The 22,901-nt window shown below is 40.5% G+C and overlaps 1 protein-coding gene across 2 annotated transcripts in view; it reads right to left on the bottom strand.

The window, feature by feature from the left end:
- Positions 1–9,202: 9,202 nt before the first annotated feature.
- The window catches only part of LOC139164025 (complement decay-accelerating factor, GPI-anchored-like), a 28,586-nt gene continuing 14,887 nt past the window's right edge, over positions 9,203–22,901 (bottom strand). Inside the window, exons 5-8 of one of the 2 annotated variants that reach the window (XM_070745591.1) lie at positions 19,904–19,989; positions 16,595–16,792; positions 10,730–10,865; positions 9,203–9,446 (exon numbers count right to left, since the gene is read on the bottom strand). In XM_070745591.1, the coding sequence (XP_070601692.1) occupies positions 10,756–10,865; positions 16,595–16,792; positions 19,904–19,989 (394 nt within the window). In that variant the 3' untranslated portion in view covers positions 9,203–9,446; positions 10,730–10,755. The remainder of the gene's footprint in view (positions 9,447–10,729; positions 10,866–16,594; positions 16,793–19,903; positions 19,990–22,901) is intronic. The other variant, XM_070745592.1, reaches the window with a different exon arrangement.

Here is a 22,901-nt window from a genome sequence, read left to right as displayed (position 1 = left end):
TTCTGAAACTATGCATCAGATGGATTCAGAAATCATTTGGATTTTTTGTGCAGTATAATTATCAACTCAATTTATAAATAATGCTTTATAGTGTAGCTACTATATATCCAAACACATTATAATGGTGTCAAACAAACTATAGTTGAAACAAATAATGGCTTAGCACAATGTATTTATTTTTTTGCTGACTATCCTTTGCTCGCATTATGGCAAGACAAAAGCTCTACTTATATAATCCAGATTTGCAATGAAGATGTAATAAGTGAGTGTGCCGAGACCACTGGTTATGAAATAAGCTTTATTTATTTTATTTATTTATTTAATAGATTTGTATGCCCCCCCCTCTCCGGAGACTTGGGGCGGCTAAAGCAATAATAAGACAGCGTATAACAATAATCCAATACTAAAAACAATTTAAAACCCATTATAATAAAAAAACCAAACATACATACAGACATACCATGCATAAAATTGTAAAGGCCTAGGGGGAAAGGGTATCTCAATTCCCCCATGCCTGGCGGCAGAGGTGGGTTTTAAGTAGCTTACGAAAGGCAAGGAGGGTGGGGGCAATTCTAATCTCTAATCTCTTTAAAGGAGGCCTCCATTTTTCTTCCTCCCAAGATTTGATCTCTTGTTTTAATATGCTTCACTAAAAAATTATGTAAATGGAGTCTAATCTGTAACTATCAACAAGACAATCAAGTGCCATATTCTGCAGGGATCAATTTAGCCAAAGTAGAAGGAGGGATCAGGTGTGTAGGAAGGCTCTTCATTAATTGGACCAAAATGGTTTGTGTACATATTTCTCTTTTGAAGAAACTCATTACCATTTAATTAAAAGGGTTGTATCAGAGGTGGGTTCCTCTTGGTTCAGACTGGTTTGCCCGAATCAGTAGAAAACCGCTGATGAAGTCACAATGACATCACAGAGTTGGTTTAATCTGTGTAGGTCCATGGGCACTGGCATCTTTTTTTTCTTTTAACTGATTTTTGTTTTTGAATTTTTTAGGTGGAGTGAAGTTGGGGTTTTTTTTCCTTCTGCACATGCACAGAAAGTGAATTTCCAGCACTCCCAGGGGGAGATTTTTTGCCACTGCGCATGCACGCATGCAAAGTGCACACGTGGCCATGCAGTGTGGCCAAACGTCATAAGAGGAAGCAAACTGGCAGTGAGGTATATTAGAACCCATCTCTGGATTGTACATGCATGGAGCTGCTTTGCTATACTGTATACTCTATTAAGGGGTGGTGATTTCTGACAGTCTCAAAATGGGTGAGCAGTGTGGTTGGGTGGTAGGAAAAACAAGTAGGATGCTTGGCTGCATAGCTAGAGGTATAACAAACAGGAAGAGGGAGATTGTGATCCCGCTATATAGAGCGCTGGTGAGACCACATTTGGAATATTGTGTTCAGTTCTGGAGACCTCATCTACAAAAAGATATTGACAAAATTGACAGGCTACAAGAATGGTGGAAGATCTTAAGCATAAAACATATCAGGAAAGACTTAATGAACTCAATCTGTATAGTCTGGAGGACAGAAGGAAAAGGGGGGACATGATCAAAACATTTAAATATGTTAAAGGGTTAAATAAGGTTCAGGAGGGAAGTGTTTTTAATAAGAAAGTGAACACAAGAAGAAGGGGACACAATCTGAAGTTAGTTGGGGGAAAGATCAAAAGCAACATGAGAAAATATTACTTTACTGAAAGAGTAGTAGATCCTTGGAACAAACTTCCAACAGACGTGGTTGGTAAATCCACAGTAACTGAATTTAAACATGCCTTGGATAAACATATATCCATCCTAAGATAAAATACAGGAAATAGTATAAGGGCGGACTAGATGGACCATGAGTCTTTTTCTGCCGTCAGTCTTCTATGTTTCTATGTTTTTAATCTTTGGAACAATGATCATGTAACGTGTGGGCTAACACCCATAAACATTTACAATTCTATGGAAAGTCATATTAGAGACATATGTATCTATAAAAATGCCTGGCTGTTCAGGTCATAGTACACGTCCTGTTTTTCTGGAAGTGGACTTTAACATTACCAACTCTTTTTTATATTCTAATTGCTTGGGCTGTAGCCTTCTGCTCCACAATGTTATTGTTTAGCAGAGAAAAGCTGTTCACATTATGAGAAGTATTTTTCAGCTTATATTTGTGGCTACAAATGAAAAAGAACTTCAAGAGTCTTTTTTTCTGGAGTTATACCCAAATTGAATATATCACTTTACTCAAGATAATTCCAAGGATGTTTTTATATCAGATTTTTGGACATCATGTCACAGGTTTAAAATCCATTATTCTGCTTTTGTCTTCCTGGTTTCTGGAAGAAATGGCATCTGAAATTTCTTCACTTAAGTTTATGATCAAATATGATTTTAATACATGCGTACAGTATATTCAGGATTGTGGAAGAAAGACCGGATTCTTCACCCACGGCAGTTGAAATTACCTATCTATTTTGTTTCTCTAACTATCTGAAAGATATTAATATATCAAGTTCTCTTTTAAAAAAAAAAACAAACCACATAACATAAATAATAGGTTAAAGCTACAACTGGAAAAGAAGCTGGATCATAGCTAAATATCCACACAAAATTTCTAGATATCTTACTTCAACAATCTTAGAGAAGTATTATAGACAGGGTTCTTAGATCAAAAGATATTCAAAATTGAATTTTTTAAATAAAAATACCCCTGAGAGAATAAAAACATTATTACCTAGTCAATTGGACAACCCTTTTTAGTACTATATAAACATTATTTACAAAGAAACCACAAATTTAAGAGCTATATTCAAACCAGTCATTATCTATTGTCTTTCTTCCTTCATTTACTTGGGAAGAGATTTAATAGTTTTAAATGATTTTATTCCATTACAAGCTTTTGTAGATTTTCAGATCTGATTTGGGGCTTTGGGGCAATAGAATGTGAGGTTTTTTTGGCCCTGTATGTCTGTTTTTAATAAGGATAGAACTTTAGAGAATATTTTTGATTCAAATTAAATTAATTAATTAATTAAAATTCAATCTTTTTCATTATTTCTTGTGTACATATGTTGCAACCAGTGTTTCCTATTGTGAAATCAGCATTGTATAGAGTGTAGAAAAAGAGACAGTTCCAAGTTCATTACTTGACATTTTCAATACAATGCAATGTGTTATATATTTATTTTTGAGATTTTAGGGAGTTGCTGCAAATCAAATTGGAATTGTTGAATGAATCTTTTTTTTTTTTAAATTCCTTGGCAGATGTAATATATTAATTTCTATATATCATTCATTGTCCTGAATCATAGCTTTTATGAGCTCAAGGGTTGGCCAAAGAGATGTTGAGATCCTATCCAGCTTTAAAATGTAAGCTTTTACTAAATTTAAATTAGTTTAGATTTATTAAAAAGCTCCTGGAACCTGTTAACAGATGTTTTGTTAATTATACTTGTGTTTTAATAGTCAAAAATAATACTGGGATGCAGGAATTATGATCAATCTTTCTTTCTCTTAGTTTTCTGAGTAAGTAGATGAATGAAATCTCTGTATGTAGTAGAGTCAAACCTCCTGGAAGCAGTTAGCTGCCCTAAGTTGCTTTTTAGACTAAGATGGATGGCGTATAATTTTTAAAATAAAAAGTTTTTATTTATAATATAATTAAAACCATACATACAATACTGCAAAAAAAGCCAAAAAAGAACATAAAAATAAGTACATGATGGGTTATCCAGTTTACATATTTACATTAGTCATTCCTTTTCCCATTTACTTACTATATTAAACCAAATTTTAATTAAATTTCTAAACCTTTCTGACTATTCTGCTAACACATAATCTTGGCTTTCCTTTTTTCCTATCAATCATATAATTTATCCAAGGTTTCAAAATACTCTGTATCCAATTTGTCCTTCACCTCTAGTGTTAGTCTATCCATCTCTGCACATGAAAATATTTTATATAAGTGCTCTTCCTATGTGGGAACATATTTATCTTTCCGGGCATAGACCAATCTCATTGCGGTCAACATGTATAACATTAGATATAGTGTGTTTTTTCCATATTTGCCAATCATTATTCCCAGCAGAAAAAGTTCTAGAAATTTAATCTTCTGTATTTCCTCCACCCATTGCCTTATTTTGTTCCAATACTCACATGCCTCGTAGCATTTCCACCGCATATGTTCCAGGTAGTCTTTTCATTTCCAACATAATGCTGAAAGATTTGGATTCATTTGGCTAACCATATTGATGGGAAATGCCATCTGTAGGACATTTATTTATTTTATTTATTTATTCATTTGTCCAATACACAATACATATGGAAGAGAATAGACATGAAGTAGTATATATAAAGATAATATGTAAAAATAGAGGAGAAGATATATGAAAGGAAGAAAATATATATGAGATATGAGATAAAGGAAAGACAATTGGACAGGAGACGAAAGGCACATTGACCTCTTAGGAACCTGGAGAGGTCAATCGTGGATAGTCTAAGGGAGAAATGTTGGGGGTTAGGGTTGACACTATTGAGTCTGATAATGAGTTCCACGCTTCGACAACTCGATTGTTAAAGTCATATTTTTTACAGTCAAGTTGAGGTTCTCTTTATATGATGTGGATAAGGTAAATTTCCAATTTCTGTGCCATATATCTTGCCAGGCATTGAGATTGATATTAAATCCAAAGTCTCTACTCCATTGTATCATGGTTTCCTTGACCTGTTCTTTCCATAGTGCTTGTTCTAAAAGATAGTGGTTTATTTTCCTGATCATTTTTCTTCTACTCTTAATATTATTTTATCCAGCTCCGTTGCTTCCATTTTAATGCCTCGTACCCTTTTATCCTTTACGTACTTTCACTGTACTTGTGAACAAGCCCACCATTCTAGTTCTATACCTTATTCATATAATTCTTTCCTTGATTTTAGTTTTCCTCTTTTATCTAATAGGTTTTTATATGTTATTGCATTCCCTAGATGCATGAAGTTTGGTTGAATATACATCTCCGGTGTGGATAGTCAATTAGGGATTTGTATGTAATTTTGCCATACCTCAATCAGGGCTCATCTAATATAGTGCCTCTTGAAGTACAGGTGGATTTTGTATTTTTCTTCCTATAAAAAGGCATGCCAACCAATATGCAGGTCACGACCTTCCAATCTTAATAATCTTTCATTTTTTTATTGTATCCAATCCCTTATCCAAATTAAAATAGAAGCCTGATAGTAGTAGTAGCAGTCTGGGAGTCCAAATCTACACCACCCTGTAATAGTTTTGTTTTGATCCTTGCTTTTTTCTTTTGCCATATAAATTGGATGTAATTTTAGTTTAAGTTATGAAAGAAAGTTTTCTCCAATTTTATTAGTATGCATTGATACTAATAGAAATAATAATTTGGGTAATATATTCATTTTGATTAGTGCTATTCTCCCTATGAAGGACTAAATTTGATAAATAAACGAATGGTCAGTTGACTAACCTTGCAAACGCACATGTGCAAGATTTCCAGTTCTGACAGTATGTTTGGGGGTCTACTTGAGGCATGTGAAGATTCTCTGCAGAAGCTGCTCCAGATGCTTTCTTCCAGCAGCTGATTGCATCTCTCTATGATTGTGCCCCTATTGCCCCAATAATTTACTCACTGAATACTTGACTCAAATGGATAAACCTTAACTTTAGAGAAAGAGTAAAAAGCCTGACAGCATGTGGACAGAATAATTCATGTTTTAATGTAACATGAATGGCAGTTTTGTCTCTACTTCATGATAAATTAGTTAAATTATTTATATAATAACAACATGTATTTAATTACAACCTGTGACTGTATTGAGAATATTTGTAGCTCATTTGGGTCATGGTGGTGATGATGGCAGTAAGATTGCATTTACCCATTTAGTATGAATAATTAATAGGTAGAAAAAAATATAGTCGAAAATCGCCGAAATCTCACTCTCGCACATGTCCTCAGACAAGATTTCACTTCCTGCACATGTACAGGAGCCAAATCTCATGCTGATAGGCTCACACGCACCCAATAGGCATGTGTGTGCCCACAATATCCTCCGGTATTGTTGTGGTTAGCTCTGGCCCAGCTCCTGCCCCAAGGAATGTGGAGGTGGAGGTGGGGGAGACATCCGCATGCCGCAGGCCTGTTTTGCTCCCAGTAGAATCTGCCGATGAAGTCTCCTCTGACCAAGGAAGCATGAGTGACAGGGAAGAGGGGAGTTTGGCAGACAGCCCAGGAGGAGATCAGTCATCTGTATCATCCCTGGATTCTGAACAAGAATTAATGACACATCCACACACGTGTAGAGTGATGCATAGGAGACAACAACTGAAGGATTATTACAAGAGAAAGTGAGGCCACCTGTGGTTGGGTGGGGCTGCTGTAATTAGTGCTACAGATAAAAGTGCATCCTGGTGTTTTAGCCTCATGGCAGTTTATCTGATTCATTGTTTCGTCAAGATTGTGGTTTTTGCTGTTCAGGATTGTGTGTGTGGACTCTATGGACTTTAGAATTGGACTCAATTTCCCAGTTATTGGGTGAGCAATTGGATTGCATTTAACCTGTGCCTTGTGTGTACCAGAAAATCCCTTTGACATTTAAAAAGGGAGCTGTTTCTGGTTTTCTGTTTATAAAAACTTTTGGGTTTTCCTTTTATCATGTGGTGTGTGTCTTCCTGGACTAATTACCCTGTAATTACGGGCGGTTGAGACACGCCGGCAGAACAGGTATAAGGTAAGATAAGCAGCCCTTCACTGCTAGATACTATCTGTTAATGCAACTTCAGATTGCATTAGCTTTTTGGCTGCCACTGCACATCGCTGGCTCATATTTAGTTGGTTGTCCACCAAGATTCCAAGATACCTCTTGCAGTCGCTTGAGGTATCACTGAGTGTGGTTTCACCCAGTGTGGTTTCACCCAGTTTATATATTTGGCTTTAACTACCTAGGTGTAGGATTTTAATTTTCTCTGCGTTGAATTTTATTTGATTTGATTGGGCCCAGTGTTCAACTCTGTCAAGATACATCTGGATCCTGAGCCTGTCTTCTGGGGCATTATTCACTCTCGCCAGCTTGATTCCCGAACAGTGAGGGTTTCTTTCATTCTTTCTTCTTTCCTTGAAGCCCCCCCTTCTTTTGGGTCTAGCAATCTTCCCAACAACCTTCATACCCCACACACCCCATTTTGGGCTTAGCAAGCATCCTACAGCAGTCTGGGAGCAAAAAGGGGTGCTGGGGACCCTGAAAGCAGGGGTGGGTTCTAAATAATCTTTCTGCCAGTTCCCTTCCTCTCTAACCTGAATTGGGAGGAACCCACCCCTGCTCCTTACCCATTGGTCACTCGCTCACTTGCTTACCCCACCCATCCGCACCTTACTTGTCCTGCCTGCCTACCTGACAGCTGCTCACTGAATTGCTGGTTTGTCTTTCACCCTGCCTGTTTATAGACTGCAGTCACCACACAGTCTGGCTTCTCACATAGGTAGTCAGGTAGTCAGGTAGTGACCCTCGTGTTGACTTCCCAGCTTGCCTATCTGAGTTACTGTGGCCTCCTCTTGCAGCTGCCTAAAGATAAGCTAGCCTACAGCTGTGGGCATGGACAGTAGGAGGTAGGAATAAACTACTGAGAGTGGCACCAGGCTTCACAATGTACTCGAACTCCGGTAATGGCTGAGGTCTTCCTTGTAACCATTCTCTCATAGATTAGGAAGCCTAGTGGCACTTGGCTGAGGCTTTTCTTATGTTCCCCCAGTCCCCCGCCTTCCTTGCAGCCTTTTCCTGGGCTCACATAGATCTGGAAGCTTGGTGCTCAGAGGAAGTCTTTACGGGGTGCGCCATGGCGGGAGGTAACTACCAAGAGCAGCACCGGATTTCATGGTCTGCTTGAGCTCCAGGAGGCTTCTCTGCAGCCATTCCATGGGCTCGCATAGATTGGGAAGGCCAGCGGCACTCAGAGGAAGTCTTCGTGAGACACACAATGGCAGGAAGTAACTATGAAGAGTGGCATTGGATTTTGTGGTCTGCTCGAGCCTTGGGAATGGCAGAGGCCTTCTTTGCAGCCATTCCCTGGCCTCTTGTAGATCCGGAAGTCTAGCAGCACTCAGCTGAGGCTTTTATTGTGCCCTCCCAAGTCCCTGGCCTTACCTGGCTGACTAAACCACCTCGGCTCAATGCCAGGCAATCCTAGCGAACTGTGTGCCTCCAGTCCAACTTACTTTCATCCAAACTTGGGAGCATCTGATCTCCTGCTGCATCATTCCAGCATCCATCTCATTGGAGAGCACTTGATTCTGCCCACTGGTAAGTGCCTGGGTTTTTTTAATTTATGCTTTTAATGTTATTTTTAAAAGGATATTTTATTGTTAATTTTTTTCAGAGCATTTCATTGTACTTAGGAAATGCCTTTAAAAAAAAAAAGATTGTTCTTAGGAAACGTTTTATTTGTAATGCAGAATCCTGCTTTTAAGTGCAGGTTGGTCCTTGACTTACAACTATTAGTTTGGTGACTGTTCAAAGTTACAATGGCATTGAAAAAAGTGGCTTAAGATCATTTTTCAAGTCCAGAAGTCTTAAGTTTGAATACATCTGGCCAGTAATGGGCAGCCAAATTTTTTACTGCCACAATGTAGGTGTGGCTTATTTTGTGGGTGTGGCTTGATGGTCATGTGACTGGGTAGGAGTGGCTTGCCAGCCATGTGACCAGGTGGGAGTGGCTTGAACGATCATCATCATTCAAGTGAACTGTTGAGTCCTTGACTTACAACTTCAGTGTCGCTCTCTGGGGTGACAATTTGCTTCGCGTTTCCCGCACTCTCCTCCCTGGGTAACTCCTTGCCTCAGGCTGGGTACCTAGATGAATGGGTGCCAATTAGCTGTTGAAAAAAGAGGGGGGAGGAAATGGCCCCCCTGCAACTCCTGCTGGTGCTGATATCCCTGCCGCTTTCTGAGGAGGAGGGTGGGAGGGTGGCATGGTCAGCTGGAGCTGGGCACACAGCTTTATTTATGTTGTAAGCTGCCCGAAATCCAATCAATCAATCAAAATCAATAAATTTCCACTGGTGGAACTGCGTTCCACCCCGTCCTGCTTGCTGCCCACCCCTGCCTCTGGCTCCTGGTTTGTGGGATTTTGGTTCAATACTGTTGCCTAGTAGAAAATAACCTATACTATTCTTTTTTAAAAAAAAAAACCCATAATATTAACATTTTAAAATTAAATTTTATTAGTTTTCAAATCTTTTCTTTAAAATAACTGTTAATAATCATTTGAGCAATTCTGCATTGTTACATAATTCCATTTTTGTCTATCCATTAACACATTACACTTATTCTTATTTCAATTATCGTTATTACGAATTGTTTTACTGTATCCGGTTAGTTGCAGAATGTGCAGCATTTGATCCAGTTTTTTTTCAATTATATCCAACCGTACTTCAAGGGATTCTGTTTTTTTAAAAAAGGAAATATATTTGATTACTTGAAAGAACAACAGAGGGCAATCTCTAAATAAACAGTGGGCATTTTGAATTGGGGGAGCCATATAAATTAATATCAGAAACAAACAAACAAATGCAATGTCTTTTATTCCAGATAAGATCATGAATGTCATATGCCAAATTAGCTGAGCCTGAATCTTGGGTATATCCAAAAATTATTTATTTATTTTTATTGCCAAATGAAAGATTGATATTAATCTTTCTCTAATTTCCTCTCTCCTTGAGAAACTTTCTGAAAATTTGGGTTTAAGAAGCAGGATCTTACGTATTAAGCGACAAGCATTGGTTTTTAGCAGCTATTAACCCATTCATACCTTGGAGCATTCAGGATTATTGTTGTTTTTGTTATTAGCATATTGCATTGTTACATTAGCCAGGTACTACAGTGCTATAGCAAAATAGTAGATTTGCTTCCAATTTACCAGCTTCGTTGTAGGAAACGCTTGTGTGATTCCCACACAAATGGGAGTCACAACTGGGAAGGTTCAGAGCTGGTAGGAATGTGAGTGCCTGAATGGAGCATAAACTCATCTCCCCACTGAAGTGGTACCTACTTAATTACTCACATAGAAAATGCTTTCGAACAATTAGGTGGACAGAAACTGAGGCAAGTGATGGGAGCTCCTGTTGGAAATGGACTTGAACCACTGGAACAGAGCATCATTAAGCCACTAAGCCACTACACCTCATATTAAGGATTTTTAAATATACAGTACATAAAAAGGTGTTGGTTATAAATGTATATGTAGTTTTCTGAGAGATCCAAATACTCTCAGCTGACTCTAGCCTTGCCCATAGACTCTAAAGATATCATTCAATATTTGTAGTCTACAATATTTATGTACAGGGCCGCCATCAGGAATTTTGGGGCCCCATACAGCCTAAGTGTCTGCCCCCCCCGCCATTTTAAAACTACTTTTTTAAGTTTTTAAGAAGATGTTAGATAATCATCTGAAAATAGCTGTAAATAAAACCCGATGTTCCCAGAATTAACTTTATTCATAAGATTATGATAGCAACAACTTGACCTTAGTTTTACTGGAACTATAGAATAATCATATAATAACCGCCAGGGCCACCATCAGGAATTTTGGGGCCCCATACAGCCTAAGTGTCTGCCCCCCCCCGCCATTTTAAAACTATTTTAAGTTGCCAAGCCACTCCATCCCCCGGGGATCATTTCCCGCTTCACGCCAAGCAAGGCGGTCCCATAGGCCAGTGTTTCCCAACCTTGGCAACTTGAAGATATCTGGACTTCAACTCCCAGAATTCCCCAGCCAGCAAACGCGAGGAGCTGGAAAGGACGAGGGGAGAGAAAAAGCAGGGTACCAGCAGTCAGGCGGGTGTCTTGAGGGGGCACTCCCATCTGAAAAGAAGGGAAGAAAGGCGAGGGCGAGCTATGAAGGAAGGAGGGAGGGAGGGAGGGAGGAAGGAATGGTAAAAGGGGCGATCAAGAGAGGAATGGGTGAATGAATGGACGGAGGGTGGGAAGGAAGGAAGGAAAGAGGGAAGGGACAGGAACAGAAGAAGGGTGCAAAGGAAGCAAGGAAAGGTGTGAAAGGGGAGAGGAAGAGAGGAAGGAGTGAAAGAAGGGAGTGAGGGAGGAAAGAAGGGAGGAAGGAAAAGGAAAGCAAGAAATGGAGGGAGGAAAGGAAGGAAGGAAGGAAGGAAGGAAAGAAAGGGGGAAGGGACAGGAACAGAGGAATGAAGCAAGGAAACTTATGAAAGGGGAGAGTAAGAGAGGAAGGACTGAAGGGAGGGAGGGAGGGAAGAAGGTAGGAAGGAGAAAGAAAAGAAGAAATAGAGGAAGGGAAGGTAAAAGAGAGAAAGAAAAAGAGCAAGAAAGAAAGCAAGAAAGAAAGAGAGAAAGAAAGAAAATGAAAGAGAAATAAAAATAGAGAGGGGGAATGAAAGAAATGGAAGGAGGGAAGGAAGGAGAGAAAGAAAGAGAAAGAAAGAAAGAAAGCAAGAGAAAGAAAAAAGAATGAAAGAGCAAGAGAGCAAGAGAGCAAAAGAAAGAAAGAAAGAAAGAAAGAAAGAAAGGCAACTTCAAAGAAAGGCTCACTGAGCATCTCTCACTCTCTCTCTCTTTCTATCCCTCTTTCTTTCTTTCTTTCTCTTCCTTTCTCTCTCTCCTCTTCCTTTATCTCCTCTCTCTCTCTCCCTCTCTCTTTCTCTCCCCCCTCTCTCCCCCTTTCCCTCTCTCTTTCTCTCTCTCCCTCTCTTGCTATCTCTCCCCCTCTCCCTCTCTCTTTCTCTCCCCCCTTTCCCTCTCTCTTTCTCTCTCTCCCACTCTTGCTATCTCTCCCCCCTCTCCCTTTCTCTCCCCTCTCCCCCCTTTCCCTCTCTCTTTCTCTCTCTCCCTCTCTTGCTATCTCTCCCCCCTTTCCCTCTCTCTTTCTCTCTCTCCCTCTCTTGCTATCTCTCCCCCCTCTCCCTCTCTCTTTCTCCCTCTCCCTCTCTTTCTCTCTCTCCCCCTCTCTCTTTCTCTCTCTCTCCCCCTCTTTCTCTCTCTCTTCTTCTCACTTTCTCTCTCTTGTTTTCTTTCTGTCTCTTTTGCTTTCTCTCTCTCTCTCTCACTCTTGTTTTCTTTCTCACGCTCTTTCTCTCTCTTGTTCTCTCTTTCTTTCTATCTCTTTCTCTCCTCCCTTCTCTCACTCTCTCTTTCTCACTTTCTCTCTATCTTGCTGTCTGTTGCTCTCACTCACTCTCGTTCTCTCTCCGTTCTTCTCAGCGGTGACGCACGCACGCCCTGCCCGCCTCACCTTTGCCGAGAGCACTTTCGTCCCGGGCTCGCTGGCAAAGGTTTTTCTTATTTTGAATATTCCGAGTGGGCTAGCAGGGAGATAGGGAGCGCGTGCAACCGCCCGTGCGCCCCCGACATTGAATATCACCTTCGCCGGCCCCGCCTCTCCTGCAACCCCCTTGCTGAGAGCCCGGGACGAAAGTGCTCTCGGCAAAGGTGAGGCGGGCAGGGCGTGCGTTCCGGGTGCGGGAGGAGCTGCGCTGAAAGGCAGGAGGTGGCGGAGGAGCAGAGGGGGCAGATCGGGCGGGCGGTGGGCAGCGCGGAAAGGCTGAGGGGGCCAGAGGCACCGTGGGGAGGCAGGGGCGGCCGCAGCTCCCTTCCCTTCTGCTGCTGGGGGATGGGGACTGCGCGCCCATGGAAAAGGGCGCGCGGCTGAGAGAAAGAGAGAGGGGGCAGAGGGGCTTACTACCCGCTGCGGCTGTCGCTGCCGCCACCATCACCTTCCCGCTGCGCGCCGCCCTCCCGCTACCGCTACCCTCCCACCAGCCCCAAAGCTCATCTTCTGCAGCCGCCAGGGAAGCTCCAGCCGGGCGGGGCGCTGCAGTTGCTAAGAAGGAAGCTCAGCTTCCTCTTCTCACAACTTTTTGAACAATTAGGGGCCCCGGCCTTCTGGCGCCAAATTTGCAGCTTCTTGCACATGCGCAAAAGGGCCCGGTCTTTTTTCTGAGGTGACAGTCTGCGCATGTGCAAGGAGTTGATGACTATGGGCCCTCTAATTGGTCAATTTCACCGGGCCCGGTACGGGGCTCCCAGTAATACCCGTCTATCGGCGGCCCTGTTTATGTATTGCACATTGTGAAAAACGTATTCACTTTACATAAACAGAATGTTTCCAAACATTACACAGATAAAGACAAAACTGAATCTCATCCAAAAGTTTTTCATCATACTTTTTTTCTAGGATTCTCTTTGAGTACTAATATTTTAACAGATACTGCTAACAACTTTCAACATTGTTCACAAATTCCAAAAATGGAAACCTTGCTTTCTTAAACGTGAATAATATTGAGAATATACTTATAGTCATGTGACAAAGAAAGTACACAGATTTTGGCTCCCATTGTTTTACATACAGTACTTAGTTACTTTTTAAGTACAACTAAGATACTTAGTTGTTTTTAAGATAGATAAACACAAACTCAAACGAACAACAACACATGACATATACCATGTCATCATCTATTTTACAAAAAGAAAGCCAAATGGAGAAGAATCCGTGTGTGAAAAAGTAAGTACACCCTTACTGCAGGAAGAGGTTAAGTAGCAATCAAGTGCTGCTAATCAAGCACTGTTGATCAATTGATCATCAGCAAATGTGACTACCTATATAAAAGCCAAAGCTTTAGGAGTTTGATGGTCTCCAGCATTGGGGTATGTGTTAATTCAGTGCTAAAGAATAAAAAAAAAATGAGGAATGCTCTTAGAGAAGCAGTTGTTGCTGCCCATCAATCTAGGAAGGGATATAAGGCCATTTTCAAACTGAAGTGTTTGGAAATGGCCATCTTTCTACACTGAGGAAGATTATTCACTAATTTGCTGTGTCTCTAGCATTGAGGTGAGTAGATATATATAATGCCAAGGAATAAAAGCATCAGCTTTGATATTTAAAAAAAGCAATTATTGCGGCTCCCAAGCACATCAGCAAATTTAAAACAGAATGGCTGGAAAAAAAGAACCAAGGTTTGCAATAAGCCATTCAATCCAAACCTCAGCCTATGTGAAATGCTAGGGTAGGACCTCAAAAGAGCTGTGCATAAATAAAAGTCCACAAAACTCAATGAACTGAACTAACATTGTAAAGAAGAGTGGGCCAAAATTCCTCCACAATGATATGAGAGACTGATGAAGCCATAGAGAAAACAAATACTGCACGTTATTACTGCTAAAAGTGGATTTCCAAGTTATTGAATCATATGCCACCACATATGGCTTCTCCTTTTTGACTTTGTTTTTATAATATAAATGATGACATGTCTATGGAGATTTTCATTCATCCAGATCGTGGTTCCAAATGTGTTTTTCCAAATGACTTTTTTCTTCATTTTCTTTTTTGGTTTTGGAACTGAAGAAGCTTCTTGGGTGAGAAAAAGAACGTTTTCAAGAAAAAAAAAACCAAGTTGCCTTTTGAAAAGGACCTTTAGAATAAATGATGATATGGAATAATATATCATGTGTTGTTGTTCATCTGATGTATTAACCTGCTTTTAAGCACCAGATTATTTTTATTATGTCCTTATATGTAAAACCATAGAACTCAAAGAGAGTGTACTTGCTTTGTAACGTGACTGTAAATTTTCTAGCCAGTCAAGGGCCTTTCTAGTAACGTTCTACACTAATCCAAACTAGCAGTCCGATCACATGATGCACTTTTATCTTGTTCTGGAAGGGTAGGGGAAAGAGCAGATTTTGGGTCTTTGATAACACCAGCCAAACAGAGAGGGAAAATGTTTATGTAGTTTTCTCCAGCCCCAGGATGCCCTACTTTAATGTTTTCAACACAAATGTTCAACAAAGTTTTTAAATGACCATATGATGTAATTATGGTTTGCTGCAACAATTAGGAATCTTAAGCCTGGAAACCATTATTTGCTTAGCTTTGGCCAAAAAGAATAGCTACCTAATATGACACTTGGTTTGCAGGATTTGCAGATTAAATAGTTGATTAAATAGTTACAAGTGGTTTACCTGCAGCTTCAAAAAACTGAAAAAATATGTAACTTTTATTGTAAAAGTATGGTACCTATTTATCAGCTTGCACATGCTTTCAAACTGCTGGGTTGGCAGAAGCTGAGATTAATGACAGGAAATCACTCCATCTCGCAGCACTTTGCTTTTGAACTGTAGACCTTTAATGGACTAATACTGCACATAAGCATATGGGAAGATAACAGAGTTCCATGTTTTACCATATATCTTGTGCTATGGTCTGATTTCATGCCGGCCACAAGAGTGTGGAAATGTCTTCAAAGAACTCTGGCTCTTTGGCTTAAGAGATGGAAATGAGCACAACTAGTGGAGTAAAATCCACCGGGATACCTTTATTACAAAAATGTAATACCGACAGCCAATGTGGTATAGTGTTTTAGGTTAGGCTCAAGCCCTCTCCCTAAGTTACAAAAGCTCTCCGTGTGATTATGAGCCAGAAATTCGCTTTCAGAATAATCCGTTTGTTGGTGTTATAGGAAAAATAGACAAGTGTATTATACTGAGAGCCAAGGTGGTATAGTGGTTAGAGTGCAGTATAGTGATTAGAGTGATTGCTAGGTGCAGTTCAAATCTCACTGGCTCAAGGTTGACTCAGACTTCCATCCTTCTAAGGTGGTTAAAATAAGGACCCAGATTGTTGAGCAATGTGTTGACTCTGTAAACCACTTAGAGAGGGCTGTAAAAGCGCTACGAAGTAGTATATAAGTTTAAAAACTATTGCTATTACTATAGTGAGGTCCAGGAATAGAATGTATTTCTAGTGAATAAATAAAGTATAGCAATTATGAAAGATTTTGGAGTTCATCAGTTGAGAACTTATAAAATAAATATTTGGGATATCAAAGAAGTACTATAAAACCTGCAAGAGAATAATACTGTCCCTAATTTACAAAATCATGATTGACAAGCTGAAATAAATACTCTATTTTTTCTGCCTCATTCTTGAAAAATGTTCTGAAAGCTAACTGTGAAAAAATATTAACCAATTATGCTACATTTTTAATACTATTTCTAGGCTACCCAGCACTAAATATAACTTAATTCACAAACTTAGTCCTGTAGATATAGTAATTTTTTTTTTTTTGCAAAACACTCAAGCAACCAAAAATAATTGAGGTCAGTTATCCACAAGTGATTTTAAAGTAATTAATAGGAAACATGATTATTTTTAAATGACTTGGATTTTAAGTAAGATTTCTTGGCATGGGGAATCGTCTCATTAAATTATAAGAAATTGTCCAATGTTTTACCTTGTATTAGAGGGAAACAAAATTAAATTATTTTTATTGTCCCCTTAACAAATAATAATATAAGGCTAATAAAGTTCAAGGGGGTAATTTCCAAATCAGAATACAAGTAATAAAATAAATTATTCAAACTATGTTTGCATTTCTTTCAATACTCCCCTGTGAGAACTAGTTTCAGATGGATAATTCCCACTTCATAATCCATAGCAGTCCAATGTTTAAAAGACAAGATTACCAGATTCCAGCAAAAAATACTTAACAAATGGGGGGGGGGGGGAAGAAAAGAAACAATTTTACAGTCTTGAAACTAAGGAAAAGAACATAAAATTCCATTACTTTTGCATTCAGGTGAAGGCCAATTCCACTCTTCATCTACACCATTTTTTGCAACTACACATGTAATAGTAGAATTTCCAATAAGGGTATAATCAGCATCACACCGATAGGTTACTTCCCAGCTGGCATTATATGAATCTGAAGGACTGGCATCATATCTTCCATTGGGAATTACAGGAGGATGAGTACAAGGAATACCTGGAGGAAGAAAATGCAACTAGGCTAGAATTGCAAAGCATTTGGATTTAAATTTTCTCATGGTGTAAATATTTAGCTGCTTGAATTAATTTATTGAATCCATCAAGTAAATGCCAATTTTTGGAATTTTTCTACTATCAACCAGAGCACCAAAGTCACTTTTCTAGTGCCAGGAACAACATTCCTATCTAATAAGCATCTGCTGCCCAGATTCTGGGTAGGATTTCTTCATAATGTTATTATTAAAGTGATCTTCCTCACTAGGATCTATTTCATACGCAAATTTAAACTAGAAAATGTATGTTCTTCTGGAAATAATGTGAAGTTTACCCTTGACAGAATACAACAAAAGTACATATAGTGGTACCTCTATCTAAGAACTTAATTTGTTCCTCTGACTAGGTTCTTAAGTAGAAAAGTTTGTAAATAGAAGCAATTTTTCCCACAGGAATCAATGCAAAAGCAAATAATGTGTGCAAACCCATTAGGAAGGAAATAAAAGCTCAGAATTTGGGTGGGAGAAGGAAGAAGAAGAAGGAGACAGTGCCGAAGAAAGAAGATGAGGTGAGAGGAATCAAAAAATCCAAAACTTTAAGGCTTAAAAAAAAAGAGGGACTCTGAGGTGGCAAGGAGGAGCACGTGCCTCCCATTCATCCAACATGAGACTGCCTCCCATACACTGTGCCAGAGAGAGAGAAACCCAGGTGGGCGAGAGGGGGAAAACCCTATTATACCTTATTATTACCCTATTATTATAGGGGAAACCTTCGGCTCCTTTGACCGAAAGGTGGCTGCTGCTGCTACCTGCTTCCTCTTCCTTCCCATGCTGAAGTGCTCCCCTCTTCTCTCGCTCACTCACTTTGTAGCCAGCACATTTCCTTCACTGTGGTGACTCCTCAGTTTGGCTGAAGCCAAGTTGATCTGGCCGGGGTGAAGCGCTCCCTTTTACCTTTCCATGCCCAGACGCTCCGGGAGGGCAACCTCGCGCCAGTATATAGGAGGCAGCATGAGGGAGTCACCACAGCAAAGTGGTTTATTCTCTCTCCAAGTGCCCAGAGAAAGGAAAATGCTCTGTTCACTCTGGACTGCCAAAGCCTCCTTAAGCACCACCGAAAGGCTCCTCTGGCAGCCCAGAAAAGCCCGAGATGGCCGGGATTAAAGGGGGAACGGCAGGAAACTGACTGGGCCTTCGTGCCTCTCAAATTTCCTGGGAAATTTTTCTGGGCTCGGGTTCTTAAGTAGAAAATAGTTCTTGAGAAGAGGCAAAAAAAATCTTGAACACCTGGTTCTTATCTAGAAAAGTTCTTAAGTAGAGTTGTTCTTAGGTTGTGATACCACCGTACTTCATTGAGAAAAGTGATATGACTGACTACATTGCATGACAAATGATGCTCACAATAGAAGAGTCATAGATTGAAAATCTGCCTGTTTACATTGTGTTAATATGACTTGTCCTACAAGTTTGAAATTTAAAGAGGCAGAATTCAATGCAAGTTTGTGATTTTAAGAAAAAAGCTTATATTTTGGTAGAATACAACATTGACAGCAGGAACAATAGTTTCTTTAGTGGACATGAATCAGGCCAATGTTAAACTATTTCCAGAAGTTCCTGATTCCATTGCAATATTTCCTTTTCAATATTTTCTCCTACACCTAAAGCAAGGATAGTAAAAATTAGGAAAAAGCAGCATATGGTGGCTTCCTGTATCTACTTTTTCCTCTTTGTGTAGATTGGAATCACAATAGCTCTTCTCCAGTCTTCTTGGTCATTCTCCCATGCTCCAGAAGTTATGAAAGACTACGTTCAGTGATTCCAAGATTATGTCTCCAGCTCCTTCAGAATCCTGAATTTAGTCCATCTAGTCAAATGTCTGTGGGAATTGTCAGTCATCCAGATCATAGTTGCTTTAAAAGTGTTTTTTCAAAAAGCATCTGGACTGACTTTCACCCTAAGGAAGAATAACAAAATGTTTTGCTTCTCAGCCAAGAACTGATGAAGCTTCTTGGATGAGAAGCAAAATATTTTGTTCTTCTTGCTCAGGGAAAAAAATCCAATTACCTTTTGAAATAGCATGTTTGAGACAATCCCTCTGGCCCTTTGAATTTGAACTTACCTACATTGTCTATCTATATCCAGGTCATGATTGTCTGGAAGGTGCTTTTTCAAAAGGCAACTGGACTGTCTTTGTTTTTGTTTGAAGATGTTTAGTTTCTCACTCAAAAAGCTTGGGTAAGGTGAAGTTTCAGAACTGAACAACAAAGCACAACAAACAATGTTCTTTCTGCACCAACTCAGGAAGCTCAAACTACCCAAGGAGCTGCTTATACAGTTCTACAGAGGAATCATTGAGCCTGTCATCTGCACCTCTCTAACTGTCTGGTTTGGTTCTGCAACCCAACAAGACCAGCACTGACTTCAGAGCATTATCAGAACTGCAGAAAAAACAATTGCTGCCAACCTGCCTTCCACTGAGGACCTGTATACTGCACGAGTCAAAAAGAAGGCTGTAAAATATTTACTGATCCCTCACACCCTGGATATAAACTGTTTCAACTCCTATCCTAAAATGCTGCAATATAGCACTGCACACCAAGACAACTGGACAGAAGAACAGTTTTTCCCTGAATGCCATTACTCTGCTAAACAAATAATCCCGCCAACACTGTCCAACTATTTACAAAGTCTGCATTATTATTACTACTAGTTTTTTCTCATCTCCTCCTACTTATGACTGTATGACTGTAACTTGTTGCTTGTATCCTTATGATTTCGATTAATATAGATTTTTTCCTGATTGCTTATTTGATCCCTATCACAATTATTAAGTGTTGTACCTCACGATTCTTGACAACAGTATTTTTTCTTTTATGTACATTGAGAGCATATGCACCAAAGACAAATTCCTTGTGTGTCCAATCACGCTTGGCCAATAAAGAATTATATTCTACTGAAGTATCTTCTTGGATGAGAAGCAAAATTTCTTCAAACAAAAACAAAGAAAGTCCAGTTGCCACCTTTGGGATATTCAACTAAAAACTAAGCAGACTGAACTTTTGCTATTAAGCTAAACATAAACACCAAAAGAAGCTTAAAATGAAATATCATCTTACGTTCACAAAATGGAAGCTCTTTATTCCAGTCAACTGTTCCCCCTCTCAAAACACATCGACGAGTGTTCTCACCTATAAGTCTGAACCTAAAAAGGAGAAAAGTCTTATTTCTGATAGCTGAGTTTTTTAGTGGCAATTTCTAAAATAAGCCACAACAGGTTGGATTCACAGAACATGCTGACTCAAAATAAACAAATTATATTATGGTGTACTAAACTATAGGACTGCAATCATTCTATTACTCTGGTATTTATTTGCCTAGTAAGAACTCTAGAAGTATATCCTGAGAATTTGATAGGTGCTATATATAATAAGTATGCATCTTCAAACCAGTAACAAAGCTTTATATCCACACCACCTGGGGCAGTCTAAATCTTGCTTGCCTCTCTCCATTCCACATTCCCAAACAGATACAATGAGGTGCCTGAGAACTTAAAGAACTTCTGAGGATACCAGCACAGTATGTCCGTGTCCCTCCTGGCTGGTTTCGGCCAGCAGGGAGGTGACACGGAGCTGGGTCCAGGAGATTGTCAACGCTTCTTTGGGGAGGGGGTCCTTCCCGGATTCCTACAAGGAGGCACTTGTGCGCCCCCTCCTCAAGAAGCCTTCCCTGGACCCAGCCATTCTCAACAACCATCGACCAGTCTCCAACCTTCCCTTTATGGGGAAGGTTGTTGAGAAGGTGGTGGCCCTCCAGCTCCAGCGGTCCTTGGAAGAAGCCGATTATCTAGGTCCTCAGCAGTCAGGATTCAGGCCCGGCTACAGCATGGAAACTGCTTTGGTCGCGCTGATGGATGATCTCTGGCGGGCCCGGGACAGGGGTTTATCCTCTGTCCTGGTGCTTCTTGACCTCTCAGCAGCTTTCGATACCATCGACCATGGTATCCTTCTGCGCCGGCTGGAGGGGTTGGGAGTGGGAGGCACTGTCCTTCAGTGGTTCTCTTCCTACCTCTCTGGTCGGTCGCAGTCGGTGTTAGTGGGGGGTCAGAGGTCGACCTCTAGGTTACTCCCTTGTGGGGTGCCTCAGGGGTCGGTCCTCTCCCCCCTACTATTCAATATCTACATGAAACCGCTGGGTGAGATCATCCAAGGGCATGGGGTGAGGTATCATCAGTATGCAGATGATACCCAGCTTTACATCTCCACCCCTTGTCCAGTTGGCGAAGCAGTGGAAGTGATGTGCCGGTGCCTGGAGGCTGTTGGGGTCTGGATGGGTGTCAACAGACTGAAGCTCAATCCGGATAAGACGGAGTGGCTGTGGGTTTTGCTGCCCAAGGACAATTCCATCTGTCCATCCATCACCCTGGGGGGGGAGTCACTAACCCCCTCAGAGAGGGTTCGCAACTTGGGCGTCCTCCTCGATCCACAGCTCACATTAGAGAAACATCTTTCAGCTGTGGCAAGGGGGGCGTTTGCCCAGGTTCGCCTGGTGCACCAGTTGCGGCCCTATTTGGACCGGAAGTCACTGCTCACAGTCACTCATGCCCTCATCACCTCGAGGCTCGACTACTGTAATGCTCTCTACATGGGGCTACCTTTGAAAAGTGTTCGGAAACTTCAGATCATGCAGAATGCAGCTGCGAGAGCTATCATGGGCGTTCCTAAATTCGCCCATGTCACACCAACACTCCGCAGTCTGCACTGGTTGCCGATCAGTTTCCGGTCACAATTCAAAGTGTTGGTTATGACCTATAAAGCCCTTCATGGCACTGGACCAGAATATCTCCGGGACCGCCTTCTGCCGCACGAATCCCAGCGACCAGTTAGGTCCCACAGAGTTGGCCTTCTCCGGGTCCCGTCAACTAAACAATGTCGGTTGGCGGGGCCTAGGGGAAGAGCCTTCTCTGTGGCGGCCCCGACCCTTTGGAACCAACTCCCCCCAGATATCAGAGTTGCCCCCACCCTCCTAGCCTTTCGTAAGCTCCTTAAAACCCACCTCTGTTGTCAGGCATGGGGGAATTGACATGTTCCTTCTCCCTAGGCTTATAAAATTTATGTATGGTACGCTAGTGTGTATGATTGGTTTTTAACTTGTGGGGTTTTTAAAATTAATTTAAATATTGGATTTGTTGTACATTGTGTTGCTGTTGCTGTGAGCCGCCCCGAGTCTGCGGAGAGGGCGGCATACAAATCTGATTAAACTTAAACTTAAACTTAAACAGTAGAAATGTGATCGATTTCAGTCCCAAACTATAAATCCTGACCCTTTTCCTATCACCTTATAGAACCAATGGTCTGTAACTGCGCCTTTCTTGGTTTGAAAGTAATTTATTACATCAAGCTAGCAAGAAATGAAGGTTAAGATAAACAGGGCCAAACAAGTTCAACTTCTTACAAGTTGGACCTAAATTTAATATCCATGTGTAAGGCACAATAGCAATTTGCATTGCTGACAAAATAGGCAGATAAAGACAGCACCAGAATTTTTTCCAGTTGATTCTGTCACCTCAAAATCCAGGGTGATTAACAAACACCTGCTTTCGTATTGGCAGAATAAATGATGCCTATAATTTCTGCAGATTTCTGCAAATCTGTTTTAAATTACTTTGAAAGATGTGTATTTGCACAGAGGTCAAAAAGAGGCCAAAAAATGGGATATGTGGAGGCCAAAACGGGGCACACGGAGATAAAAAACAAACCAAAAAACAGGGTACGTGGAGGCTAAAAGGCTGAAAAATGGGACATGCAGAGGCTAGAAATGGCCAAAGGGTTGGTGGGTGGGTGGGGCTTTGGCAATATTTGCTCAATAATTTATTTATTTATTTATTGGATTTGTATGCCACCCCTCTCCGTAGACTCAGGGCGGCTCACAACAGTGCTAAAAACAACATGCAACAATCCAATACTAAAACAGCTAAAAAGCCTTATTTTAAAAATCATACATACAAACATACCATACATACAAACATCATACATACAAACATACCATACATACCATACATAAATTGTAGGAGCCTAGGGGGAAAGAATATCTCAGTTCCCCCATGCCTGACGACAG

Source organism: Erythrolamprus reginae, chromosome 3 (assembly GCF_031021105.1).
Source record: "Erythrolamprus reginae isolate rEryReg1 chromosome 3, rEryReg1.hap1, whole genome shotgun sequence".
Lineage (NCBI taxonomy): Eukaryota > Metazoa > Chordata > Lepidosauria > Squamata > Dipsadidae > Erythrolamprus > Erythrolamprus reginae.
Note: the sequence above shows the minus strand (reverse complement) of the source record. Positions and strands in the feature narration are given on the sequence as shown.